The sequence below is a fragment of the Tigriopus californicus genome, chromosome 1 (genome assembly GCF_007210705.1).
Source record: "Tigriopus californicus strain San Diego chromosome 1, Tcal_SD_v2.1, whole genome shotgun sequence".
NCBI classification, from domain to species: Eukaryota; Metazoa; Arthropoda; class Copepoda; order Harpacticoida; family Harpacticidae; genus Tigriopus; species Tigriopus californicus.
Genome location: NC_081440.1, coordinates 13,380,082 through 13,407,951, shown reverse-complemented (window position 1 = coordinate 13,407,951; position 27,870 = coordinate 13,380,082). Strand labels below are relative to the sequence as shown.

The 27,870-nt window shown below is 45.7% G+C and overlaps 2 protein-coding genes, 1 long non-coding RNA gene and 1 pseudogene across 4 annotated transcripts; 3 read left to right on the top strand and 1 right to left on the bottom strand.

Annotated features, from left to right (window-relative positions):
- Positions 1-1,042: 1,042 nt before the first annotated feature.
- On the top strand, positions 1,043-10,033 carry LOC131883346 (DENN domain-containing protein Crag-like). The gene is made up of 7 exons (XM_059230834.1): positions 1,043-1,200; positions 2,490-2,703; positions 2,768-2,974; positions 3,040-3,237; positions 3,816-7,002; positions 7,291-8,648; positions 9,405-10,033. Exons 2-7 carry the CDS (start codon positions 2,560-2,562, stop codon positions 9,714-9,716), a joined length of 5,406 nt encoding a protein of 1,801 aa, XP_059086817.1. The 5' UTR covers positions 1,043-1,200; positions 2,490-2,559; the 3' UTR covers positions 9,717-10,033.
- LOC131883433 (DNA polymerase delta catalytic subunit-like) lies at positions 9,989-17,555 on the bottom strand. Of its 2 annotated transcripts, XM_059231014.1 has the most exons (15): positions 17,225-17,242; positions 17,128-17,180; positions 15,974-16,047; positions 15,659-15,862; positions 15,353-15,590; positions 15,018-15,226; positions 14,300-14,493; positions 14,011-14,233; positions 13,733-13,945; positions 13,438-13,647; positions 12,350-12,532; positions 12,119-12,279; positions 11,448-12,051; positions 11,066-11,293; positions 9,989-10,341 (listed from the first exon to the last, which is right to left on the bottom strand). In XM_059231014.1, exons 3-15 carry the CDS (start codon positions 16,040-16,042, stop codon positions 10,072-10,074), a joined length of 3,006 nt encoding a protein of 1,001 aa, XP_059086997.1. In that variant the 5' UTR covers positions 16,043-16,047; positions 17,128-17,180; positions 17,225-17,242; the 3' UTR covers positions 9,989-10,071. The 2 variants fall into 2 exon arrangements, with proteins under 2 accessions (XP_059086997.1, XP_059086923.1); XM_059230940.1 differs by having other exon boundaries at positions 17,128-17,555.
- On the top strand, positions 12,490-13,442 carry LOC131883589 (uncharacterized). The gene is made up of 2 exons (XR_009373625.1): positions 12,490-13,258; positions 13,338-13,442. It is a non-coding gene; the product is annotated as an uncharacterized LOC131883589 (long non-coding RNA).
- LOC131886815 (DNA polymerase delta catalytic subunit-like) lies at positions 17,397-27,870 on the top strand (annotated as a pseudogene).

Sequence of the window (27,870 nt, the reverse complement as noted above, 5' to 3'; positions counted from 1 at the left end):
GACGTCTGCCATTCTTGGGTTTCACGGTCTACCCTTTGGGTAAAAGAGACTTCATGCATACAACGAGTAAATGTTTTGTCATTTTCTAGAAACAAATCCCAAGGACCTATGCCAATTACATGAAGATGCCCAGAAACAAGAAAGCAATATTGCTGCAATATAAGATGCATTACTTACACTTCACAAGTGCAGTATCGAAATATTAGTTGTTCAACTTTTATGAGCTCGGTACCTACAACCTATCCCATTACTACACTGCTGTACGGCCAAGGCGGACTTCACAAGTGCAGTATCGAAATATTAGTTGTTCAACTTTTATGAGCTCGGTACCTACAACCTATCCCATTACTACAGATCAGTCCTGGTACTACCAGTCTTTGTCACTCGGGCTTATGCCTCCCGCTTACTAACTCAGTCTCACGCAAGACCAATGAGTCTTTATCAAGCAATCCTTCAAACGCCCGCTGCATGCAGACGTCAGGAAGATCCCAAGAGGATGAGGGCATTGAAGAGCCTGGCCTCAACCCAATTTCGTGGCCCTGTTGAAGGCAGCTCAATCAGGCTTGACAGGCTGAAGAGGCCCAGCCTATTTCTTTGATTCTTCGCCCTAGTCCTTAGCAGCGCTTCCATATATGGCCCTTTGGCAAGTTTTTTTTGCGGTTTTTGCCTTCCCGGAAAGAGGGGTGAGGGGTTTGTTTCTGGAAAACACCTGGCATTCAGCCATTCAAGAACATAGATGAATGGGACACGAAAATAATATTTTCAAATTATTCCCCAAAACGTCATGGGGGCTCAGGCTTTGAAATATGAAGATTACTAGGCTTTTGAAAAAGATTAAGATCGAGTGGCGGACCTAGGCGCCTAAAATATAAAAGCTTTGTGTCTGAACAAGGCCCAGGCCGGTTCCAGACCAGCCACAACCAATCAGAACCGGCTGGCCGACCTGGCTCAATAGCCAATAAGACCAGACAGAGTGTATGCTTGTTTCCACAGCCCCGGTTAAAAACCTGGCGCTTTTCTCGTCCTTTTTTGCCTCTCCGAATTGGCAGCCCTGGTCCTGAGTTACTCATCACCACGAAAACGACAGCCAAAACAAACCCTGCCCGGACCTCTAAGCCCACTCACTCCATCACTCACTATCCGCCCCATCCTCATCGTCCTCTGCCCGTCAATCCGTTGGCCTAGTGCCACGCCCATCGGGTAAGCCACCCCTCTCTTGAGTCCGCCCGAACCGGCACCCAACTGGTCCCGAATGGATTTGGGCTACCAACGGAGCCCCTGGGCCTAGGGCCTGGCCCGACGAGACCCCTCGGATTAGGATTGATCCAGCCTCGGACGAGGCACCTGGGGGAAGGAAGGTCCACAGGGGCGCTAGTGGGGCTAGGTGCTCGCTCGCTCGCTGGAGATTGATCCCGTGAAGGGCCTCCCCCACGGTCGGCCGCACTTTTACTCCACGTAAATGGATGTTGGGTTGAGATTGCATGGAAATGGTATTTATGATCGTTTCAGATTAGCTTAGTGATGATTTCGAAAACGTTGGGCCATCAACTCATGGGTGGGGTATAACGTTCCTTCCTGCAGATTGAGGAGGCTTTAGGACGTTCCTTGTCCGTGTATGCATGCAGACATGCACCAGATTCAATAGAGCGGCTTAATTACCCAGAATGGGCTTTGCATTCAACAGTCGTTGAGCCGTTACCGTTAGTTGGGGTAGTGGTAGATGGGTCCGCAGGTTGAGCCAGGGACGAGGTCAAATCCTAGGGGTCACATTGAAGAGCCAGAACCAGGGTCCAGCTCTGTTTCTCTGGTTTGGAGCCTGATTATCCGGCGCATATGTGGGAAGACATGGCTCTGTCGCCCAACCAGCGCATGTTTTACATACATGACTGCGCAGGTTGAACGTCGGCCGACCTTTGGCATGGCGCCGAAAGCATTTATTTCTGATCCATCTTGAGGGACCAGAACACGTAGACCGGTCATTCACCTGAGCTCTGAACTCGTTATCTCTTATTGACTATAGTGTTGAATCGGACTGGTTGGCCATGTCATCCAAAGGGTCAAACATAAAATCCCACAGAAAGTTATTATGCCAGTGCCATTTACCGACAACCGACCAGACGGAAAGTCCGACCCGTGGCCGGCCATCAATCTGTCCGGCATATTGAGTGTTTGATTCGCCGATTAGTCTCTCTATTTATGCCTACATTTTATGGGGCCATTTAAGAGAACTGGACAGACCCCTAGACTAAGTCATCATGAATGCGTTGGAAGTGCAATCCAATCCTAGAACTCAGGGAAAAAAAACCGTGGGCTTACTTGAACTTGGATGAGCTTAACATTTTCAAATTACGTCCAAAACAATGACGTCAAGTTTGCCGCTTAAGTACACATCCATGTGTTTACTTGCACCATCTCAATCAGCTCATGAATCTTCTGAATCCCAAACCAATGCCAATCCCACACCCAAACTGCATCTTCTCTCTTGATAGACTGATGATGCCTACGGCCCAGTAAAGGCCATGGACGAAGCGTGAAGCCCGTACCACCCGTGCCGCAACCATGGAAGAGGTGCCGCGAGTGGCGGATTACTTGGTCATCGCTGGGCTACCCCGAGATGACCAGCCACTCCAACTACTCGACGATTGTTCGCTCGAAGTCAATCTCAAGCAGAGCGCTCACCAGGATCCCATCACCGATATCACGGTGAGACCAGGGGTTTTCCTGAATGCCAGGGTGTCATGTGATAGTTTGGTTTTCCTTGTTTCAGGTGATCATCCCGAGCTTAGGCGAGACCACACCCGATGAGTTCCAGTTGGTAGAGGCCACGCCCAGTGGGTTGAAGGCTAACCTGAATTTTGGATCCTTTCGCTCGCCCGAGGTCCTTTTGTGTTATCGTCGAGGTCGCGATCGAGAGCCCTTACTGGATCTGGGTGTGCTATATGAAGACACTGATCGGCTCATGCCGGATTCGCAAGTAATTACCATAAATGACGCCTAATCCCTAAAAAAAAGCGGTTGATAATGGTTTTCTCTTCCTAGTTGGTCGAATTTACTCCCACTCCACATTCCGCGAACGTGAACAATGCCTTGAAACCGGCCACTTTTCTGACCTATCGACGATCCCCCGAGAAGTTTCCATGCAATCAATTGGTGGTCATGGATGTGTGTGTGATCGTGACATCGAAAGGCGAGACGCCACCGCACTCTTTCGTGAAGATTAACAAGTCCTTGAACCGGGTAAGAGAACGGGTAGCTGAATAGCGTTCATATGAGTGTCATTTTTTAGTAAATCCAGACATGGAAACGCCTTCATCGAGCTCCGATTTGGTATTGGGCTCAAAAGACCTGAATTGAAATTTCAAGCTGGGGAGGTATTGCTTCTCCAATTGGATAACCCTTCTCGCCAGATTGATTATTGTTTGTTTTGGGTGTCACTCTTTGACATCTAGGAGTTTAAGTGCAAAAGTGAAAAGAAAGTTAATCTAGACACGAAAATCGTTTTTAAAGAAATTGTAAAGAAACCTTTGCCAGCAATGCTCTGCAAAAGGGAGGCAGCGCAGTCAGATCACTTCAAGTAAAATATCTCGGGGTCTTGATGCCTCGTTTGAATTGATTCAAATTGGAAAAGCTTCTCGGACTTTTATATCAGAAAGTCATAAGTGAGATTCATCATTGCATGTTATTTCTAAGGAGACAACGATTCCGTCCTAAAGGTATTCGTTAATGCATTTGCTATACGTAGGTCCCTCTGCAACCTGTCACTCTAACGCATTAGAAATCAATTGAAATTGAAAACTACTTTTTGTTCATTGCAGGGTCTGGTTGGATCGGATGTGTACTTGTGTTTAAAAAAATCCATGAACCGCCCAAATCTGATCTCTTACAAACCGGACCTGCTCTCGAGATTCCCGCTGAAAAACAATGTGGCCTACAACGTCGAGGACTCTGTGGCCTTCTTCTGTTTGCCCATGGGCGCTAATTTGGAGTGCTGGCCCCAGAACTTGCACTCCTCGAGTGTGTGCTCCTCTTTCGTGCTCACTCTCCACGACCGAAGTCGAGTGTACGGATCGGCCATCACCTTCTATGAGAAATTCGATGAGCAGAAGCGCCCGTTGTCTGATGAGCAACAGAAAGCTTTGTTTCCGAAGACGGATAGGACGCCCCCCGGCTGCAAGATCGTCTCGAACAAGTGTGTGTGTCTGTTGTCCCGATGGCCTTTCTTTGATGCCTTCGAGAAGTTCTTGTTCTTTTTGTACAAAACCCAGGTTTTTGGATCCAAGGACGTCCCATTGGAGCGGTTCATCTCTCACTTCTTGTATGACGTGCCTTTTCCGTCACCCTCCCGACCCAGGATACTAATCCAACTCTCGGCACTCGATCAAATCGCATTATTCCAACCCGAAGAGCTGCCTTTGCCACGAAGTGGAGCCTCGTTTCGGAACTTCCTGCAGACCCTGGGGGTGGACAATTGTTTATTGGTGTTGCTTCTGGCTCTGACTGAGCAAAAAATCTTGATCCATAGTCATCGCCCGGATGTGCTGACCTCGGTGGCCGAGGCCGTCATTCAAATCATATTCCCGTTCTATTGGCAGTGTCCCTACATTCCCTTGTGCCCCATTGGCATGTCAGACTACCTCTCGGCGCCATTACCCTTTGTGATGGGGTTCGATTCCGGATTCTTCGATTTGTACGACCAACCCTCGGATGTGAATGCCGTGGATCTTGACTCAAAGATGGTGACAGTGTGCCAAGAAAAACAGGGTCTCACCATCAAGACCTTGCCCAAGAAGGCCTCTCGGCAATTGCGAAATCGTTTGGAAAAGTTGGAAATGGAGTGCCAACAACAAGACGACAGTTCCTTGCAGATGGAGGCCACTCGAGACGAATCGGTGGACTCTGAGTTTAGGTTCAAAAAACGAGCTATGAAATTGGACATGAAGATCCGCGAGGCCTTTCTCCACTTTATGGTGTCTGTCTTGAGCGGGTATCGCCATTTCCTCCTACCCATCACCAGTGCACCCAAAGTGGGCGCCACGGATGCAGATAATCTGTTCGATCAAAAGGGCTTTCTCCGATCAAGGGACCGGAACTTTCAAAGGTTTTACACCATGCTCACCAAGACCCAGATGTTCACCAAGTTCATCGAGGAACGATCCTTCGTGTCCGAGACGAACACGTGTCTGGCCTTCTTCGACGAATGCATGGAGAGAACGGAAAGTGGGGGCGTTCCCGACTTTCTGGAATATGAGGATTTGGAGAGTGATCGAACTTTGTTCATCCTCCCCCCGGATTGTTCCAAGGACTTTCCGGAGAACACCGAATTCAAATACGACACGTTCACGCTGAACCCGGATCTCTTTCCGGAAAGGGATCTCTCTGATCCCGATGGGGAAATAGATGAAGCTTTCAAGGGTTCTCAAACTCCGGCGAGTGCAAGTATGGCCAAGCGAACCCGCCAAGAGATCCGATCAGCCCAAAAGATGCAGAAGATAGCACGAGACAACGATAGAAATCCTTTCTTGTGGTCCAAGTGTCTAATCAACACCAGTTACTCGCTCTGGTTTATCCACTTGCCTAGTTACATGCTGGCCAACAAGGCCCAACCTTTGACTCTACGCAGTGGACTGACCTTGTTGCAACGTATGAAACGCCTACGTCTTCATCCCGCCGATGAGATATGTTACCGAGTGATGATGCAATTGTGCCATGAGTACGACCAACCCATCTTGGCCGTGAAAGTGCTCTTTGAAATGAAGGCCATCCACCTTCATCCCAATGCCGTGACCTACGGTTACTACAATCGGGCTGTTCTGGAGTCAAAATGGCCGGAGGGTGAGGCTAGTCGTGGGGTCATTCTGTGGGGGAAACTGCGGAATCTTATCATGGCCATCACCATTCTGAAAGTGGTGGCCAAAGAGGGCAATTTCCTACCCCAGTCCAGGCTCAAATCAGTGTCCTCGACCAAGGTGAATTCCCAAGTTGGACAGAAAGCTCAAGGACTCGATGAGCAGGATAATGTGTCCCAATGCTCTTCGGAGCTTTCTCAAGACTCCGGGATCAAAACCCTGGATCGCAACTTGGGCATTGAACCCATGACCGAGGTTCCAGAGCATGTCAATGATGGGAATGAATCGAATCAAGATGACTTGGATGAAGACAAGGAGATTGAGATCGTGATCAAAGGCCGTGAGAATGGTCAAGAAGGAGCTGAGCTCGAGGACGATGACGAAGAGGACTTCCGGAAGAGATTGAGTAGTATTGTTCGATCACCCGGTAACCCTGATAAAGAGGAGGATGAAAGCGCTGAAAAGACCTCTGGCCTTCAAACCTCGACTCCGGACGATGAAAATGATTCCACACCCAACCAGGCCAACACGGAAGAAGAGGCAGGTCAAGTGAGCCAACGGCTATCCTTTCCCGAGGAAAACATTGCCTTGGGAGTGACGAGTATCAACAGTCCTCATGAAACGCCCTCAAAACCGGAAACGAAGCGTGTGCTAGGTCACAATTTGCCCGTGGAAAAGCCCAAGTTGCTGGAACAAAATCGAACGACACGCAAGAATGTAACGAGCTACACGAATATCCGAGGAAAGCATGCCAATCTGTTCCAACAAAATCAAACCAAGAGTCTCGATTTGCCTGACACACCTTCGAGCGGTGGGAGTGAGGGGGGCTCTAAGCGGGTCAATCGATCCCTGTTCAAGAGCGAAAGTGGCCATCAAAATGAGCTAGGATTGAGTGTGGACATGGCTAAACTGGATGAAATGATGGACTCGAATAGCATGCCCAAGCCTCTGATACGGAACCCCAGCTCAGGGAGTCTTCGCTCGAAACTCGTGCCCTCGCCTGTGACGGAAAGTGATCCTTTGGGTGCGATATCGGGTCAAGTCTCCCCTTGTCCGCCAGAGGACCCAATGGAATCTAAAACCAATTCCTTACCTCACTCGGCGAGCCAATCGGTCGAGGCCCATCTCAACACAAAACCCAGAGATAACATTCTAGGTAGGATTCGTTTGAACAAGTGACATATTTAAGAAACTGCTTATACGACTTTACGGGCGTTAATCAGGATCTCTTTAGCTTGACCTTCTTGACTAGAGATTATGTTAAAGCGGATTTAGCAGTGATGATTTCAACATTTTGATGTGACCAAACTAGCGATGAAATGTTGTTAAAAGACTTATGCATCCGCTCTCTAAAAGCTTTATGATACTAGTACGCACATTGCAGTCGTTTTCCAAATTTCTACTCATTGCATAATTACACGGTATCTGTTTTCGTTTCATTCAGGTTCCCCTTTTGCCGAGGATCGATTGGCACGCTCAGCCACCCTCCCCCTCGATCAGACTGATTCGAGCTCCAGCTCCTCACTAACCCCGTCATTCTCGTCCTTCCGTAATCTCACCAAAAGCGGTGGATTGATGACTAACCGGTTGAACTCGCTCAAGAAGGGTGGATCTTATTTTTCTTCATACCTCAGCCCGGGCACGGCCACCCAGAAGAAAGCTCAAGACGCTTTAAACCAAAGCTTCGTGAGTGTCAAGTCCGTCTACAACAACGTCTCTAAACGGGTCGAGGAGATTCGCGAATCCGTCACCAACACCCCTGGGAGTCCCGCAGGAACCGCGGGTTTGAGCCCGGCCTCGTCCTATCAATACCTAGCCACTCCTGAACGGAAACGGGACGAGGACGCTGGAAGCACGTGTTCGACGGACTCTCGACGACCTTCAACCGTGGACCAAAACCAGATTCCAATGAATGACCAATCCGAGACGTGGAGCTCCCTCACAGGCCAACTTTGGGAACAATTCTGGGGCACGGATCACCATTCGGGAGCTCCTCGTCCAAAGCTCAAGGCATCGGATATCACGGAACCGTTTGAGAATCTGTACATGATCATGCCCAAACAGTTGGCCTGTCCAATGGCCATGGAGGTCCAGATGACCTCTTGTTCGGAGTGCACTTCATGTCGGGGGGTTTTATACGACGAGGAGATCATGTCTGGTTGGACAGCCGAGGACTCGAATCTCACCACCCAATGTGCCTTTTGTAAACAGATGTTCGTCCCATGGTTGTACACCCAGATTGTGGACTATCGATTTCGACCCAAGGAGCAATCTCGGCCCAACTCCCACCCTCTTGAAAATGGATCCATTGCCCAAGATGTCACGCCCTCGTTGACCCATCCGAGTCCGGTGCAGTATTTATCGCCGTTGGTGCTTCGCAAGAGACTCGAGCACCTCCTGGAAACCGAAGGTGACGCTTGCCTCCTTGATCCCAAGATAGTCCAAACCAATCCTATCATTTTCTGGAATCTAATCTGGTACTTTGAGCGCATTGGCGTCAAGTCACACTTACCGGGACTTTGTCTTAGTGCCGCCCAAAGACTCGCTGAAGGTCTCGAGGGCGTGATTGACGACTCTTGGGCGGGTGCTGATCATAAGAATGTTCAGATCTTGTGTCGGTGGGACAACAAACGGTTCCACTCTCCGACCCGTCCCCATTTGTACACGCTGTGGCAAGTGAAAGACGCTGAAGGGGACAAAATGGGACCAATTCGGCAGATCAAAGTCGAAGACCAGCATCCCTCATACAAAGGAATCATGGATCACGTGATCCACGGGGTCCAAGAAAACGATCTTCTCCAGGTAAGCCAGCATTTACTTACATAATAGTAAAGTCACCAGAGACACGAGTTGGTTTTGAACACACATAGATCTTTCGTTTCACGCGGATTGTATTGTGATTGGTCTTAGTTAGAGCCAGCCACATTAATATTTGGTGCTTTTAGTTTGACATTGAGGGTGCGTAGTAGAACCGTTTTGGTTGAGAACTAGAATGATGTTAGCTCCCTCGGCATCTCCGTTTGGGGCAGATTTTTAGTGACGTTTTTTACCTATGCTTTTTGAGATCCAGACACCAAGCAAAGCAACGGACTTGTAGGTGACGAGTTGATTATTCATCGGATATTGTCTAGAACTCAGATCTGTTTAATATTTGTACCATGATAATTCACGTTTGTCTAAATGTTATACTATGTAATATATGTTTTATGTGAAATTCATGGCCAGGGTCAATTTTATTGCAAAACCGTTTCATACTCCAGCCCGTGGGTAGGGCTCACATTATATTTTATATTTGAATGTGTGAGGACTCTGTTATAGTCAAGAATTTCGATACTATTTTATTAACATCACTTATGCTTAAATTAGCTCCGCTTTAACCGTCCCGTTCAATTCTGGTGCTCGTAAATGTGGTGTCTGAATCTCCAGACTTCTGACCTTTAAGTGCCCCCTGAATAATGGTGGCACTGAGAACTCAATTCAAGAGGTTGCACGAAGTGATCGTTTGAGATGATGAGATCGAATTTTCATAAAACAAAACATTATTTTGGTAAATTGCAGCCTCTAAAAACCATGCTGGAACGGCGGAAAAATGACAGCGCCAAGATCTGCCCATCAACCCCGACCAAAGGATCACCTCCAGCAACGCCTTCAATTCCCAACACGCCTCGCTCTGTTTACCGAGAGATCATGTATCTAATCCTTGTGTCCTTGGGACAAGACAACATTGATCTCACGGCCTTTGACCGCGAATATCTACGGGCCTATAGGAAATTGTCTCCTAAATACAAAGAGATGGCTAAGACTTACGACGAACCTCCGAGTATGCAGACACAGTTTTGCCGCAAACTCTTCCGAGAACTCAAGCTTTGATCACCCGACTCGTGTCCCATCCCTGTTATCATCATTGTTATCATCATCAATCATAATTATCATTCAGGTCCAACAACCACTAAAGCAAACTAATTCCATCCATTCAAAAGATCATCTCTTCGGTCGTTAGAACGAGATTCTCTGTGATAAGAATATTATTCTACCACCATTATTACTATTTTACTGAACAGTTATCAAATATCCGATTCAACGGGGCTCTTTCTCTTCAGAATTCCAAGTCTATTTCATGAAATATCTAATATCAATACGTGTGTATTTCTTTGATTCTTTATTAAAAAAGATGTTTTTCAAAACTATCAACAAATGTCATTCATTACATTCATTTCATTCGCGTTCACCATTCAGGGTTGCCGAAGCGCTGCAAGATCTTGTCCTTATCTGTCAAATCAATTTGGATTTTTTTCCGCATGTAGAAAATTGGACAATCTCGACTAGTACACAACACCTCTTCATGAAGTGAGCCCTGACACCTTTGGCATTGGGTCCACAAGCGCGAGAATCGCTCCTCTAAAGCAGACATCTCGGAAATGTGCTTCTGGTACAAGGCACTTTCCTTGGGCTTACAATGACCGCAAACGGCATCAGTATCTTTGGCCAAAGGCACCTAGGAAGACCAACAGAATTGAGGGGCTAGCAAGACAACGTGAGCGATGTCTGTTCGTCATTATCAGATGGAACTGTGTTGGACCTAGAGCTGAATTTCATTTCAAGATAATAGTAACCTTCCCCATCCTTATATAACATTATATAAACTAACAACAGATTTGAAAACATGGTGCAAGGAGGATTGGTCAAAAGTGTCCTTTGGAAATAGCCCTTTGCCTCATCATGAACCACTAGAGTGTGTGTTTGTAATCAGTTGTATTCATTCATTGAATTGACGGTATGGACGGAGATGCTAGAGGGTCTACTGTAGGTCTAGAATTGACACTGTGAAAGCGAGTGAACGCATTGCATGCATTTTCCTTCAAATTTACGGTCTTTACAATTACGGATGGTTTTACCGTTAACATTAAAATTATGCCCTTGCCCATGTATATAGAACAAGAATGAATGAAGCAGCTCTCTTCTTGTCATTAATAACCAGAAGCAAGCTAGCTCATGCATTTTGGGTACTGAACGTTGAGGAGACATAACTTTAGACTGAGTCATCGGATTGAGCCGAAAATTGAACTAACAAGTCGCAGCGGCATGAGGTCGGTCTCATTTGAAAAAGAACGCAATGCGTGGACTTCATTTCAAAAAGCCAATTATCGACCCTAACAGCCTCGTCCATAATTCCAGTGGTTCATGGCTTACAAGCGATAACGGTTCTGAGCATCACTCACCTTGCATCCAATGCAAGTGGCGCGTTTCTTGGTGAAAGCCGACAAGGCCCCAACTTTGGAGGTGACCACAGTTTTGGTGCGAGTATGATCGCCTCTCAGCAAGGTGGATTCGGCTTTATGCTCGCCCAGAATCGGCTCAAAAATCCTCAGTAAGGGTTTGGCCAGCATGTTCGTGAGATAATGTTGAGCGTCAATGGGAATGTTGTTCTCCAAAACGTAAATAGGATCCTAAACAAGTGATGGAAATTCAATGTATGGTCGGTCAGATTGAGTGGTCTGTGGTGTGTTAGCTGTAGAGGCTAGTAGAGGCCCGACCGACCCTCTGAAACTACTGCCTTCAATCCCATGAGAAATGAACGAGCGGCTTGTCTCCATAGATTACCTCGGCTTTCTGATAAGCAGGCGTACCCTTGGCTCCGGCAACAATCACGTAAGGCACACGATCTCCCAATTTGGGAGCACTTCCGGCATCGCGCTTCTTCATCTTATTAGCCAATTCCACGTGAGCTTGCTTGGCAGTGTAGTCCTTGTCCGTCTTGGTGAGCTCCTTGGTGATCACCAGTTGAGAGATGTCCACTCGGTTGCACAGAAGGTCGGAAATATTCTGTTTGGCGTACTCCATGGCTCCCTCTGGGTCCCGATCGATGAGGATCTTCTGCAGGCAATCGTTCATGAGTCGAGCCACTAATTGGCAGTTATCTCGTCTGACGGTTTCAATGCCTTTGCAATCCATCTTGTCATATTTGTCGGGTTGCGTGAAGTACAAGCCAGCATAGCGCTTCTTGTTTATGAGCAAATACGGGAAGTAGACCTTTTCGAACTCCAACTTGATGGGACTGATGAACTTCTGCGAAACGAAGGCTGCCGCTTCTTCGCCTAAGGCCATGGCATCTTTTACATTATCCACGCCGAATTTGACCATGACCGAATCCGTGTCGCCATAAATAACATCCGCGTCGAACTTGTAGCCATTGGCCATTGTGTACCTACAAAACCGGAATGGGTTATTGCAAGATAGGGGGACATCCCTTACAAAGGAAATGGATCACTCACTTGGCCTCTACCTCGTTTTTAGTTTGTTCAATCATCATACGACCAAAAGCCGTGACACTTTGAGAGATCTCAAGGCAAGGTAGCTTTCCGACTTGTGCTCCCGTAAATCCATAAACAGAGTTGGCACTGATTTTAAGCGCCAGTTGTCGACCATCCAATACCTGGAAGTGATGCGAAAAACCATGTTGATCGATCTTTAGGGGAAGGCAAAGGTTGGAATAACCAACATACCTTTTTACGGAAAGGATCAGTCTCCTTTTTCAGGTCAGCCTTGGCCTTCTTTCGAGCTCCGAGGAGTGATTCCAGAATCTCAGGAAGTAAACCTTTGCGAACGGATGACTTGACGAAAAAGTTTCCAGAGGGCGTTTTCACGTATTGCTCTGGCGTGATGTTATATTTGTCGATGGCTCCAGGCTAAAACGAAAGATACGTTCACTTGAGATGAATCAATTCTGACCTTTGAATACCATTTCGTTACGGCCCAAGGGAGTGCGATATCTAGATATTTGGCGAGAGGAATGGTAGATTCTCACGTGTTCTGTTTATTCAATCAAGCAAACACCAATTTCATCGGATTACTACAATACCACGTTTCCTCCATTAAAACATTGACTTCCAATGACGGGATTTGAACCCACGCCAAAGCGGGAGAAAATTCCAACCTTCTTCGCGCTGTCTTTTACATAACTTTCTCCATTTGTCGCAAAACTCAAAATATTCTTAAAATATGCAAACAAACGTGTTCTAAGACATATTTTGGGTGTTTCTGCCATCGAGATTTAGTAAGTCGAAACTAATTTTTCCGATGAGGAGAGCAAATTTTAAACATGGGTGGTTAAAACCTGTTCCGTATTTGATATCACAAACTTGAGTGATACGCACAGCCCTAGCCAAAGTTTTCAGATGCCAAAACTAAAAAGAGACCATCATTCAAGGAACACTCTCGTTCCAAGGAAAATGTCCATCAGTGCAGGAACACTCTTATCTTCATCTTTCATCAACTCCAATCAAAATCAAGGACAAGACCATGGACCAGATTACATGATGCCGATGATTCTAGGTCTCATCTTCATGACTGCCCTCCTTCTATTTTCATACCTTGTGGCTCGAAAATGTCTTGGCATTGGGCCGAAGAACCAGGTACGCAAAGCAACCATTTTCGCAAATAACGTCTCTTTCAAGTGAGTCATATGTGTCAAGTGTGGATTTGAAATTTCAGTTGCAATCCGACTATCGAGGAACCGACGTCTATTTCGTGGAATCTGCACCGCCCTCCAAAATTTCTATTCATTAGTGAAAAACAAATAAACCATTCCAACCTGAAGTAACGTTGTGTAGCACAAATTGTGCGCCATCATAATGGACGGATACAGAGACGAGAAATCCAAGGTGGCGATCGGTTTGTCGTAATATCCTCGTTTGGGCTCAATCACGGTCGCACCCTCGAAGTTATCGTCCCCTTGTTGACTTTGGTAGGTTGGGATGAGGACATCCACTTCCATGGTCTTCCGAATCAATTGGGAGATGACCTTTGGAGCAGAAAACGTAATTTTTTCATCAATGTCACCATTGACTGACTGGTAATGGTTGACTTAAAATGGTCGTCTTCCTCACCTTGATTTGCTGACCTCGGGTTTGGAGGTAGGAGAGAGGTACACCCGTGACCCTGGCCATTTCCATGTAGTTAATCACACACATGAGTTTTTCGAGCAATCTCAAGGGTAAATAAGCGTCTTTCAAGCAATACACCGCCAATCGACGACGGGTTTGGGCATTGCCGTTTTGCAGGTCCGTGATCACGGAATGATGCACATCCTCTTTTTGCTCCTAAAGCAGACATGTTTGTTGAAGAAAGGAAACACCTTCACATGGACGTGAATTCTTGAGAGTACCTGAAGGAAGTGATAGGACACCGCATTCAGCGTGTAGCTTCTCAATTTGTAGTCGCGGACCAGAATGAGAAGAAGATCCAGTTGAACTCGGCCGTCGATATTGATGACCTTGTTCTCGCGTCGACCCATTTGCTTACTTTGAAGAATGCTGTCCTTGACCACAGACTTAACATCGATCACTCGTCCCAAGAGGTTGAAATTTCGGACATTCAAATGCTTGGCCCTGGTGAGATCAAATTGAGTTTCTTATTGCAATAACGCACACCCATCCGAGTCAAAATCAACGTACCGATTCAGCAAGTATGGAAAATCAAAGTTGTTAATGTTGTAGCCCGTCAAAATATCCGGATCCACTTGACGAACGAAATCCGCCCATCGGTCCAAGAGCTCGGTCTCTGTTTTGCACGAGATCACAACGCTCCCCACGATTTCACCACAGGTGTTAAGTGTAAATACATTCCGAATGAACGGCTCCGGATCTCCCTGAGGAACAGAGCGTTGCTTATCAGCAGAAAGTCGGGAATTTTTTCATTTTTTCATTTTTTAAGTTTTTTGTTAAGGTTATTTAAGCCATTTTGAGACACAGTATTGTTCTTTCTTGCACTTTGCAATATCAAAATAACTTATATCAGAGGATTTAGTCCATTACAGATAATACTTGACACGCGATCACTTCTGAAAAACATAAGTCATATTTCTATAACATGATTTCAGGACACGTCAAAATTCAAAACTCAACTTAGGAGCTTTGAACATGAGCATTAGACAATGAGCAATAAGCCTGCAAAATGAATTGGATGCCAATTTTTGCCCGGGAAAACCACCGAAGTACTTCCCTATATCGAATCAAATTGCAACTTGAAACAATTTACTTTTCCGTTTTCCTGACTTATCTTGGCTAATATTCACTACCTTAAAAAAGAACTATTTCGACGAAAATCCATTTTTCTGACCCTTTGTTATTATTACGTAGACGTTCATCGGAAAGGAAGACGTATTTGACGTACTTGTCGAATGACCATGGAGGCAATCTGGATGACGGGATCTTTTTCCGGCTCGGGGAAAATGCCTTTCCGCCCGGCACATTCAATGTCAAAACTCATGATCCGGAATGGAGCCACATCCGACCAATCGCCATCCGGAGCGTGAGAAATGAAGTCATCCCAAGCGATATCCACCTCCATCTGGCAACGGGACATGAATTTCCCGAACAAACCTACATCACATGAAAATGTTCAATGATTCCACTCACTTCTTTACAAAGGCCTCCGAAAAAGGAATATCCAACTCCCCGCGTGGAATTAGCGCTCATCGGGATCAGCTCTTCACCTCCTCAACTTACTTTTCCCATCGCGAATCTTGTATTTGCCCGCCGGGAACTCGATCCAGTTGCACCCCACCACTTTGGTATCGGCCATGAAGCGGATCTCAAAGTCAATGTTGGCCTCGAACGCACTCAAGGGCGAGCTGAGATTGAAGCTCTGGAACTTGACCTCGTTACGGTCCAGAAGCCGCTTAGCCGCCGCGATCATTCGGGGCACGGCCATTGTGATCTTCAAGAACTGGCTCATCTTGTTGCCCTGATAATGAAATCGCACCGCTTTAGTCGAGAATGTCCATGCCGCCCATTTTAAGCATCACTACTCACTTGGAAGCCATAGATGGTGGACTTCATCATGAGCTCAACGTTCAGTACGCAATCTTTGGGCGTATCCTTAGACTTGGAGTCCTCTTGAACGGCCCTGTTCAAAGAAAGCCGGAAGTCGCCCAAGTTGTTCTTGGTGAATCCGGGCGGAGCAAGCACAAAGAAATAGGGATGAAAACCGTGGACGTGAGCGCAGACCGAGTGACCCTAAATATACGGTTCAAAATTCATCGTGTTAACGTGGGATTGGGATTGTGGTCGTGGTAATAGGTAGTAGGACTTGATCTAGGCTAATGACTTTCAAAAGCACGTACACACCTCTTGGGTGACGCCGTACATCCGCATGATAGGAACTTGGCCGCTTTGAGCGCCGGGCATGCCGGGCATCGAATCTGGAAACGAATTAAAGAAAATACTATGAATGTTCAATTACATCTCTGAGTGATAATTAGAATTTTCAGATTAAGATTACAATTCGTGCCGTCTAGGGTACAGGTTTAAGAAGCTGGTCTTCTAACCGGATTTGAAGGTGTAAACAAAACTTTTAGGGACATTTTTCTCCGATTTGAGCTGAAAATCTACTGTTTCACTTCAATTTGAGTTTTTCAAATAAGCATCAGGTCAATTGCATGGAACTGGGTTTCTTCCAAAAGGAGAGAGTAAAATCAGAAGCCAGAGACGTTTCCTGACTTCTCGTAAACTAAACTGACTTTTTAAACTTAAGGGTTAATACTATAGATATGAGTAGACCCTCTACAGATATGCCCTCCATGGGAAATATTAGCCATTGTATTGTATTGGGCAAGTCGATTTGATATGGCGACAAATTAGGTAATAGAGTGCATGCCATATTCAACATTGCTATTGCTACAAAAAAAAAGTTCTTTCGTGTCCAAATGAATCAGGCTCAGTGGGAAAGCCAATGAATGAGCCATCCATATCTTTTCTCATGCCAGCTGATTGGACGCCTGGCCCAAGTCCGAGAATATCGGCCGTCAGTTTTCAAACGAGGTATGTATCCCACGGGGCTGAAAGCCTGCCTTGGGCATGGCCGGCCACTAAGGGCAAGACGTACGTAGATAGGTCAGTCCATACTACGTACATAATGGGTGGGCTACTCCGCCCTTCTTATCGTACTAGATGACGTAGGTTTGGGTCGGGGGCGCATAACGTAGCTTCAAGAGAGTTCATTTTCTACATTCAGACGGAACAAACCAGACCCATCAGCCCATCCATCATTCATTAGATATATATGGGCGATGACTGGCCATTCCCGAATAAATCAACACTGATATAAACGTTATTCTCCAACAGTTAGTTCACCTACCTAACCTTATACGATATCAATAACCGTTCAAATAACTCTCTAAACCTTTGACCATTGGGCCCTCCATTTCAAACTGAGCCCCGCCGTCTAACGAATCGATGGAGAATATAACGTTGATGGTAGCGACAAACTGGACTCAACTTACGTCCCAAATAATGATCAATCTCGATTTGTTGGAACACCAAGGCCGACTCAGTCCTGGCCCCGGACAGCTGGGCGGGCCAGGCGGGTCGGGGCCAGGCCTGGGTCACGTCTTCCGTTAGCGCGGGCTCCGACTCCAGGTCCAGTTCCATGGCCAGGTCCGGCTCGGAACCAGCGACCGTCTCATCGTCCTCGGGCTGGCCCTTGAGTTTGGGCCGCTTGCCCGGGGTAGCCGCCGTCGGCGGCTGGACTTGATATTTGCCTTTGGGCATGATGGTCCAAGGTGGTCCAAGGTGGTCCAAGGTGGTCCAAGGTGGTCCGGGGGGGTGGGTGGTCTCTGGTCGCTGGATTCGCGCGCGGATCAACCCAGATTTGGCGTCCGGCTTGTTTTGAGCGGGAAATCGGTCCGTTGTTGTGATTATTATTACGGATCACCACAAGGCAGCGTGACGAACGGATAAAGTCACGACCAAGGGCCGGTAAACGTTATTCTCCACCGATTAGTTGGCGGTGCTACTTTTTTTAAATCTTAACCTAACCTCATCAAACCTAATCTAACCTGACCCAACCTAACCTTATACGATATTAATAACCCTTAAAGTCTCTATCTAAACCTTTTAACATTTTGCCCCAAATTTAAAAATGAGCACCGCCAACTAATCGGTGGAGAATAACGTTTATCCTAGGGGCCACGGGATCAGAACGATCAGAACCATGAGAACCCAAGAAGGGTGACGACCCTTTCCCGTTTATCACGGGACAATCTGAGGAAACGTGAGGCTCAACAGAAATTGCCATCTTTTTGCTATTTCCATCTAGCATATTATGAACAATGAAAGGGCTCAAATTGTACTTGCTCTTAACTACTCGGAGAGTGTTCTTGGTTTTGAATCTTGTTGCATTTGCTATCTTCTCAATCAAATGGACTGAAGACCTAATTCACTGCCATTGTCAAGCAGGGAAAATCCTTCTTTGGCTTGAGTATGATGCATCAAATTTCCAAAGCCTCCACATTTCCACGACCTAAGGTAAACTTTACCGGCTTGACAATGTTCATACTATTTTTCCGTCATGACTTTTGCGTCATTGTTTCAAACCCTCAACAATCACTTCCACATCCAGGGTCTCAATCTTGACTCCTCAAAGCATTATGATGCAATATATTTTGAACAGTTGCGGCAGGATTAAATGCCAATGCTCATTATTAAAAAATGTTTGACACAAAGTCTTCAAATGTTACCCGTTAGGACTGCTTGAAGCGAAAAAATACAATTACTTTAGTAGAAGTATGGTCTTAATGGAGGAAAACCGTACGATATGGGTCATCTTAATCTTAGGGAATAGTTATAAGTGACACCCCCTTTGAGCAACCTATGCCTTAGGTCGTGGAGATGTGGATGCTTTGGAAATTTGATGCATCATACTCAAGCCAAAGAAGGATTTTCCCTGCTTGCCAATGGCAGTGAATTAGGTCTCCAGTCCATTTGATTGAGAAGATGCAAACAATGGGGACGTTTACTGTAGGCAAGCTGTGGCAGGTTCGTTTGTTTGCTGGTACCAATGTCAGTGATGCAACTTTGGGGCTTCAAACACGTTTTTGAAAAGCTGACCCTTCTTTCGCATTGCTATATGACGAAAGGTCAGCTTCGTTCAAGCTAGTTTGAAACGCCAATTTTGCATCACTGGCATTGGCAGGCAAGTTTGTTGCTGTACTACTGATGGGAAAAGGGCAAGTAGCAAGTCATCACAGACACCCAAGTTCTACTTGTTTACAAGCAAAGCTTGCCCAAGTACTAGAACTTGGGCACGCTTAACCCAAGCAGGGATCCGCTAATAATGTAAGGAGCCCTGACGGTTAGCTGAGGAAACCGCAAAATAAGGAATTTTCGTTCATAGTTCAAGTCAGATTGTCAGAAACAAACCAGTTATTGAACCAAAGCCACGTTGCAGCGTCATTGTTGGTGCACATTATTGCTTTCTTGTATAAGCTAATTTAATTTGCCCTGATATAGAATTTCTTGCGTAAATTTGGCCACACCATTTTCCCGGCAAGTGTCTGTGTACAAACCCAAGTTTGGGCAAGTTCCTGCTGTGGCAAGTTAAGCACCGGACTACTTGCCCTGTCGGTGCTTGCTTCACATCAGTAGCTGGTACCAGAGCTTGCCTAAATGTCCGAATAAAGTAGCTAATGCAACAAGATTCAAAACCAAGAACACTCTCCGAGTAGTTAAGAGCAAGTACAATTTGAGCCCTTTCATTGTTCATAATATGCTAGATGGAAATAGCAAAAAAAGATGGCAATTTCTGTTGAGCCTCACGTTTCCTCAGATTGTCCCGTGATAAACGGGAAAGGGTCGTCACCCTTCTTGGGTTCTCATGGTTCTGATCGTTCTGATCCCGTGGCCCCTAGGATAAACGTTATTCTCCACCGATTAGTTGGCGGTGCTCATTTTTAAATTGGGGCAAAATGTTAAAAGGTTTAGATAGAGACTTTAAGGGTTATTAATATCGTATAAGGTTAGGTTGGGTCAGGTTAGATTAGGTTTGATGAGGTTAGGTTAAGATTTAAAAAAAGTAGCACCGCCAACTAATCGGTGGAGAATAACGTTTACCGGCCCTTGGTCGTGACATTTATCCGTTCGTCACGCTGCCTTGTGGTGATCCGTAATTAATAATCACAACAACGGACCGATTTCCCGCTCAAAACAAGCCGGACGCCAAATCTGGGTTGATCCGGCCGCGAATCCAGCGACCAGAGACCACCCACCCCCCCGGACCACCTTGGACCACCTTGGACCACCTTGGACCACCTTGGACCATCATGCCCAAAGGCAAATATCAAGTCCAGCCGCCGACGGCGGCTACCCCGGCAAGCGGCCCAAACTCAAGGGCCAGCCGAGGACGATGAGACGGTCGCTGGTTCCGAGCCGGACCTGGCCATGGAACTGGACCTGGAGTCGGAGCCCGCGCTAACGGAAGACGTGACCCAGGCCTGCCCCGACCCGCCTGGCCCGCCCAGCTGTCCGGGCCAGGACTGAGTCGGCCTTGGTGTTCCAACAAATCGAGATTGATCATTATTTGGGACGTAAGTTGAGTCCAGTTTGTCGCTACCATCAACGTTATATTCTCCATCGATTCGTTAGACGGCGGGGCTCAGTTTGAAATGGAGGGCCCAATGGTCAAAGGTTTAGAGAGTTATTTGAACGGTTATTGATATCGTATAAGGTTAGGTAGGTGAACTAACTGTTGGAGAATAACGTTTATATCAGTGTTGATTTATTCGGAATGGCCAGTCATCGCCCATATATATCTAATGAATGATGGATGGGCTGATGGGTCTGGTTTGTTCCGTCTGAATGTAGAAAATGAACTCTCTTGAAGCTACGTTATGCGCCCCCGACCCAAACCTACGTCATCTAGTACGATAAGAAGGGCGGAGTAGCCCACCCATTATGTACTTAGTATGGACTGACCTATCTACGTACGTCTTGCCCTTAGTGGCCGGCCATGCCCAAGGCAGGCTTTCAGCCCCGTGGGATACATACCTCGTTTGAAAACTGACGGCCGATATTCTCGGACTTGGGCCAGGCGTCCAATCAGCTGGCATGAGAAAAGATATGGATGGCTCATTCATTGGCTTTCCCACTGAGCCTGATTCATTTGGACACGAAAGAACTTTTTTTTGTAGCAATAGCAATGTTGAATATGGCATGCACTCTATTACCTAATTTGTCGCCATATCAAATCGACTTGCCCAATACAATACAATGGCTAATATTTCCCATGGAGGGCATATCTGTAGAGGGTCTACTCATATCTATTAGTATTAACCCTTAAGTTTAAAAAGTCAGTTTAGTTTACGAGAAGTCAGGAAACGTCTCTGGCTTCTGATTTTACTCTCTCCTTTTGGAAGAAACCCAGTTCCATGCAATTGACCTGATGCTTATTTGAAAAACTCAAATTGAAGTGAAACAGTAGATTTTCAGCTCAAATCGGAGAAAAATGTCCCTAAAAGTTTTGTTTACACCTTCAAATCCGGTTAGAAGACCAGCTTCTTTAAACCTGTACCCTAGACGGCACGAATTGTAATCTTAATCTGAAAATTCTAATTATCACTCAGAGATGTAATTGAACATTCATAGTATATTTCTTTAATTCGTTTCCAGATTCGATGCCCGGCATGCCCGGCGCTCAAAGCGGCCAAGTTCCTATCATGCGGATGTACGGCGTCACCCAAGAGGTGTGTACGTGCTTTTGAAAGTCATTAGCCTAGATCAAGTCCTACTACCTATTACCACGACCACAATCCCAATCCCACGTTAACACGATGAATTTTGAACCGTATATTTAGGGTCACTCGGTCTGCGCTCACGTCCACGGTTTTCATCCCTATTTCTTTGTGCTTGCTCCGCCCGGATTCACCAAGAACAACTTGGGCGACTTCCGGCTTTCTTTGAACAGGGCCGTTCAAGAGGACTCCAAGTCTAAGGATACGCCCAAAGATTGCGTACTGAACGTTGAGCTCATGATGAAGTCCACCATCTATGGCTTCCAAGTGAGTAGTGATGCTTAAAATGGGCGGCATGGACATTCTCGACTAAAGCGGTGCGATTTCATTATCAGGGCAACAAGATGAGCCAGTTCTTGAAGATCACAATGGCCGTGCCCCGAATGATCGCGGCGGCTAAGCGGCTTCTGGACCGTAACGAGGTCAAGTTCCAGAGCTTCAATCTCAGCTCGCCCTTGAGTGCGTTCGAGGCCAACATTGACTTTGAGATCCGCTTCATGGCCGATACCAAAGTGGTGGGGTGCAACTGGATCGAGTTCCCGGCGGGCAAATACAAGATTCGCGATGGGAAAAGTAAGTTGAGGAGGTGAAGAGCTGATCCCGATGAGCGCTAATTCCACGCGGGGAGTTGGATATTCCTTTTTCGGAGGCCTTTGTAAAGAAGTGAGTGGAATCATTGAACATTTTCATGTGATGTAGGTTTGTTCGGGAAATTCATGTCCCGTTGCCAGATGGAGGTGGATATCGCTTGGGATGACTTCATTTCTCACGCTCCGGATGGCGATTGGTCGGATGTGGCTCCATTCCGGATCATGAGTTTTGACATTGAATGTGCCGGGCGAAAGGCATTTTCCCCGAGCCGGAAAAAGATCCCGTCATCCAGATTGCTCCATGGTCATTCGACAAGTACGTCAAATACGTCTTCCTTTCCGATGAACGTCTACGTAATAATAACAAAGGGTCAGAAAAATGGATTTTCGTCGAAATAGTTCTTTTTTAAGGTAGTGAATATTAGCCAAGATAAGTCAGGAAAACGAAAAGTAAATTGTTTCAAGTTGCAATTTGATTCGATATAGGGAAGTACTTCGGTGGTTTTCCCGGGCAAAAATTGGCATCCAATTCATTTTGCAGGCTTATTGCTCATTGTCTAATGCTCATGTTCAAAGCTCCTAAGTTGAGTTTTGAATTTTGACGTGTCCTGAAATCATGTTATAGAAATATGACTTATGTTTTTCAGAAGTGATCGCGTGTCAAGTATTATCTGTAATGGACTAAATCCTCTGATATAAGTTATTTTGATATTGCAAAGTGCAAGAAAGAACAATACTGTGTCTCAAAATGGCTTAAATAACCTTAACAAAAAACTTAAAAATGAAAAAATGAAAAATTCCCGACTTTCTGCTGATAAGCAACGCCTCTGTTCCTCAGGGAGATCCGGAGCCGTTCATTCGGAATGTATTTACACTTAACACCTGTGGTGAAATCGTGGGGAGCGTTGTGATCTCGTGCAAAACAGAGACCGAGCTCTTGGACCGATGGGCGGATTTCGTTCGTCAAGTGGATCCGGATATTTTGACGGGCTACAACATTAACAACTTTGATTTTCCATACTTGCTGAATCGGTACGTTGATTTTGACTCGGATGGGTGTGCGTTATTGCATAAGAAACTCAATTTGATCTCACCAGGGCCAAGCATTTGAATGTCCGAAATTTCAACCTCTTGGGACGAGTGATCGATGTTAAGTCTGTGGTCAAGGACAGCATTCTTCAAAGTAAGCAAATGGGTCGACGCGAGAACAAGGTCATCAATATCGACGGCCGAGTTCAACTGGATCTTCTTCTCATTCTGGTCCGCGACTACAAATTGAGAAGCTACACGCTGAATGCGGTGTCCTATCACTTCCTTCAGGTACTCTCAAGAATTCACGTCCATGTGAAGGTGTTTCCTTTCTTCAACAAACATGTCTGCTTTAGGAGCAAAAAGAGATGTGCATCATTCCGTGATCACGGACCTGCAAAACGGCAATGCCCAAACCCGTCGTCGATTGGCGGTGTTATTGCTTGAAAGACGCTTATTTACCCTTGAGATTGCTCGAAAAACTCATGTGTGTGAATAACTACATGGAAATGGCCAGGGTCACGGGGTACCTCTCTCCTACCTCCAAACCCGAGGTCAGCAAATCAAGGTGAGGAAGACGACCATTTTAAGTCAACCATTACCAGTCAGTCAATGGTGACATTGATGAAAAAATTACGTTTTCTGCTCCAAAGGTCATCTCCCAATTGATTCGGAAGACCATGGAAGTGGATGTCCTCATCTCCAACCTACCAAAGTCAAACAGGGGACGATAACTTCGAGGGTGCGACCGTGATTGAGCCCAAACGAGGATATTACGACAAACCGATCGCCACCTTGGATTTCTCGTCTCTGTATCCGGTCCATTATGATGGCGCACAATTTGTGCTACACAACGTTACTTTCAGGTTTGGAATGGTTTATTTGTTTTTCACTAATGAATAGAAATTTTAGGGGCGGTGCAGATTCCACGAAATAGACGTCGGTTCCTCGATAGTCGGATTGCAACTGAAATTTCAAATCCCCCACTTGACACATATGACTCACTTGAAAGAGACGTATTTTCAAAAATGGTTGCCTTGCGTACCTGGTTCTTCGGCCCAATGCCAAGACATTTTCGAGCCACAAGGTATGAAAATAGAAGGAGGGCAGTCATGAAGATGAGACCTAGAATCATCGGATCATGTAATCTAGTCCATGGTCTTGTCCTTGATTTTGATTGGAGTTGATGAAAGATGAAGATAAGAGTGTTCCTGCACTGATGGACATTTTCCTTGGAACGAGAGTGTTCCTTGAATGATGGTCTCTTTTTAGTTTTGGCATCTGAAAACTTTGGCTAGGGCTGTGCGTATCACTCAAGTTTGTGATATCAAATACGGAACAGGTTTAACCACCCATGTTTAAAATTTGCTCTCCTCATCGGAAAAATTAGTTTCGACTTACTAAATCTCGATGGCAGAAACACCCAAAATATGTCTATTAGAACACGTTTGTTTGCATATTTTAAGAATATTTTGAGGTTTTGCGACAAATGGAGAAAGTTATGTAAAAGACAGCGCGAAGAAGGTTGGAATTTTCTCCCGCTTTGGCGTGGGTTCAAATCCCGTCATTGGAAGTCAATGTTTTAATGGAGGAAACGTGCTATTGTAGTAATCCGATGAAATTTGGTGTTTGCTTGATTGAATAAACAGAACACGTGAGAATCTACCATTCCTCTCGCCAATATCTAGATATCGCACTCCCTTGGGCCGTAACGAAATGGTATTTCAAAGGTCAGAATTGATTCATCTCAAGTGAACGTATCTTTCGTTTTAGCCTGGAGCCATCGACAAATATAACATCACGCCAGAGCAATACGTGAAAACGCCCTCTGGAAACTTTTTCGTCAAGTCATCCGTTCGCAAAGGTTTACTTCCTGAGATTCTGGAATCACTCCTCGGAGCTCGAAAGAAGGCCAAGGCTGACCTGAAAAGGAGACTGATCCTTTCCGTAAAAAGGTATGTTGGTTATTCCAACCTTTGCCTTCCCCTAAAGAATCGATCAACATGGTTTTTCGCATCACTTCCAGGTATTGGATGGTCGACAACTGGCGCTTAAAATCAGTGCCAACTCTGTTTATGGATTTACGGGAGCACAAGTCGGAAAGCTACCTTGCCTTGAGATCTCTCAAAGTGTCACGCTTTTGGTCGTATGATGATTGAACAAACTAAAAACGAGGTAGAGGCCAAGTGAGTGATCCATTTCCTTTGTAAGGGATGTCCCCCTATCTTGCAATAACCCATTCCGGTTTTGTAGGTACACAATGGCCAATGGCTACAAGTTCGACGCGGATGTTATTTATGGCGACACGGATTCGGTCATGGTCAAATTCGGCGTGGATAATGTAAAAGATGCCATGGCCTTAGGCGAAGAAAGCGGCAGCCTTCGTTTCGCAGAAGTTCATCAGTCCCATCAAGTTTGGAGTTCGAAAGGTCTACTTCCCGTATTTGCTCATAAACAAAGAAGCGCTATGCTGGCTTGTACTTCACGCAACCCGACAAATATGACAAGATGGATTGCAAAGGCATTGAAACCGTCAGACGAGATAACTGCCAATTAGTGGCTCGACTATGAACGATTGCCTGCAGAAGATCCTCATCGATCGGGACCCAGAGGGTGCCATGGAGTACGCCAAACAGAATATTTCCGACCTTCTGTGCAACCGAGTGGGACATCTCTCAACTGGTGATCACCAAAGGAGCTCACCAAGACGGACAAGGACTACACTGCCAAGCATCTCACGTGAATTGGCTAATAAGATGAAGAAGCGCGATGCCGGAAGTGCTCCCAAATTGGGAGATCGTGTGCCTTTACGTGATTGTTGCCGAGCCAAGGGTACGCCTGCTTATCAGAAAGCCGAGGTAATCTATGGAGACAAGCGCTCGTTCATTTCTCATGGATTGAAGGCAAGTAGTTTCAGAGGGTCGGTCGGGCTCTACTAGCCTCTACAGCTAACACACACAGACCACTCAATTTGACCGACCATACATTGAATTTCCATCACTTGTTTAGGATCCTATTTACGTTTTGGAGAACAACATTCCCATTGACGCTCAACATATCTCACGAACATGCTGGCCAAAACCCTTACTGAGGATTTTTGAGCCGATTCTGGGCGAGCATTAAGCCGAATCCACCTTGCTGAGAGGCGATCATACTCGCACCCAAAACTGTGGTCACCTCCAAAGTTGGGCCTTGTCGGCTTTCACCAAGAAACGCGCCCACTTGCATGGATTGCAAAAAAAAAAAAAAAAGGTGAGTGTGCTCAGAAACCGTTATCGCTTGTAAGCATGACCACTGCGAATTATGGACGAGGGCTGTTAGGGGTCGATAATTGGCTTTTTGAAATAGTCCACGCATTGCGTTCTTTTTCAAATGAGACCGAACCTCATGCGCTGCGACTTGTTAGTTCAATTTTCGGCTCAATTCGATGACTCAGTCTAAAGTTATGTTCTCCTTCAAACGTTCAGTACCCAAATGCATGCAGCTACGCTTGCTTCTGGATATTAATGACAAGAAGAGAGCTTGCTTCATTCATTCTGTTCTATATACATGGGCAAGGCCTAATATTTAATTTAACGGTTAAAACCATCCGTAATTGTAAAGGACCGTAAATTTCTGAAGGAAAAATGCATGCAATTGCGTTCACTTGCTTTCACAGTGTCAATTCTAGACCTACAGTAGACCCTCTAGCATCTCCGTCCAGACCCGTCTAATTCATGAATGATACAACTTATTACATACCACACACTTCTAGTGTTCATGATGTTAAGGCAAAGGGGCTATTTCCAAAGACACTTTTGATCCAATCCCCTTGCACCATTTTTCAAAATCTGTTTTAGTTTATATAATGTTATTATAAGGATGGGGAAGGTATACTATTATCTAGAAATGAAATTCAGCTCTAGGGTCCAACACAGTTCCATCTGGATAATGACGAACAGGACATCGCTCACGTTGTCTTGGTAGCCCGCTCAAACTTCTGTTGGTCTTCCCTAGGTGCCTTTGCCAAAGATACTGATGCGTTTGGCGGTCATTGTAAGCCCAAGGAAAGTTGCCTTGTTACCAGAAGCCATTTCCGAGATTCTGCTAGAGGAGCGGATTCTCGCGCTATGTTGGACCCAATTGCCAAAGGCATGTCAGGGCTCACTTTCATGAAAGAGGTGTTGAATGTACTAGTCGAGATTGTCACATTTTCTCATTGCCGGAAAAATATCCAATTGGATACAAGATGAAACAAGATCTTGCAGCGGCTTACGGCAACCAGGAATGAGTGAACGCGGATGAAATGATGTAATGAAATAGACCAATTTGTTGATAGATTTGAAAAACATCTTTCTTTATAAAGAATCAAGAAATAACACGTATTAAGATATTAGATATTTCATGAAATAGACCTTGGAATTTTCTGAAGAAGAAAAGCCCCGTTGAATCGGAATATTTGATAACTGTTCAGTTAAAATGTATAATGGTAGTGAATAAATATCTTATCACAGAGAATCTCGTTCTAACGACCGAAGAGATGATCTTTTGAAATAGATGGAATTAAGTTTGCTTTAGTGGTTGTTGGACCTGAATTGACCCCCCAATTATGATTGATGATGATAACAATTGATATAACAGGGATGGCGGACACGAGTCGCGGTGATCCAAAGCTTGAGTTCTCGGAAAGAGTTTGCGCAAAACTGCTGTCTGCATTACTCGCGAGGTTTCGTCCGTAAGTCTTAGCCATCTCTTTTGTAATTAGGAGACATAATTTCCTATACCCCAGTAGATATACCGCGAGATCAAAGGCCGTGAGATCAATGTGTCTATGTCCAAGGACACAGGATTAGATACATGA

What these genes read in the sequence shown, in the direction of transcription:
- LOC131883346 (XM_059230834.1), top strand. Translation starts at nt 2,560, where the DNA reads ATGGAAGAGGTGCCGCGAGTGGCGGATTACTTGGTCATCGCTGGGCTA. An exon ending in TTAACAAGTCCTTGAACCGG is followed by an intron (nt 3,238 to 3,815) that starts GTAAGAGAACGG and finishes TGTTCATTGCAG; the next exon opens with GGTCTGGTTGGATCGGATGT. An exon ending in ACCCAGAGATAACATTCTAG is followed by an intron (nt 7,003 to 7,290) that starts GTAGGATTCGTT and finishes CGTTTCATTCAG; the next exon opens with GTTCCCCTTTTGCCGAGGAT.
- LOC131883433 (XM_059230940.1), bottom strand. Translation starts at nt 17,395, where the DNA reads ATGCCCAAAGGCAAATATCAAGTCCAGCCGCCGACGGCGGCTACCCCG. An exon ending in CAAGATTCGCGATGGGAAAA is followed by an intron (nt 15,227 to 15,352) that starts GTAAGTTGAGGA and finishes CATGTGATGTAG; the next exon opens with GTTTGTTCGGGAAATTCATG. An exon ending in TGTCCTATCACTTCCTTCAG is followed by an intron (nt 13,946 to 14,010) that starts GTACTCTCAAGA and finishes TGTCTGCTTTAG; the next exon opens with GAGCAAAAAGAGGATGTGCA.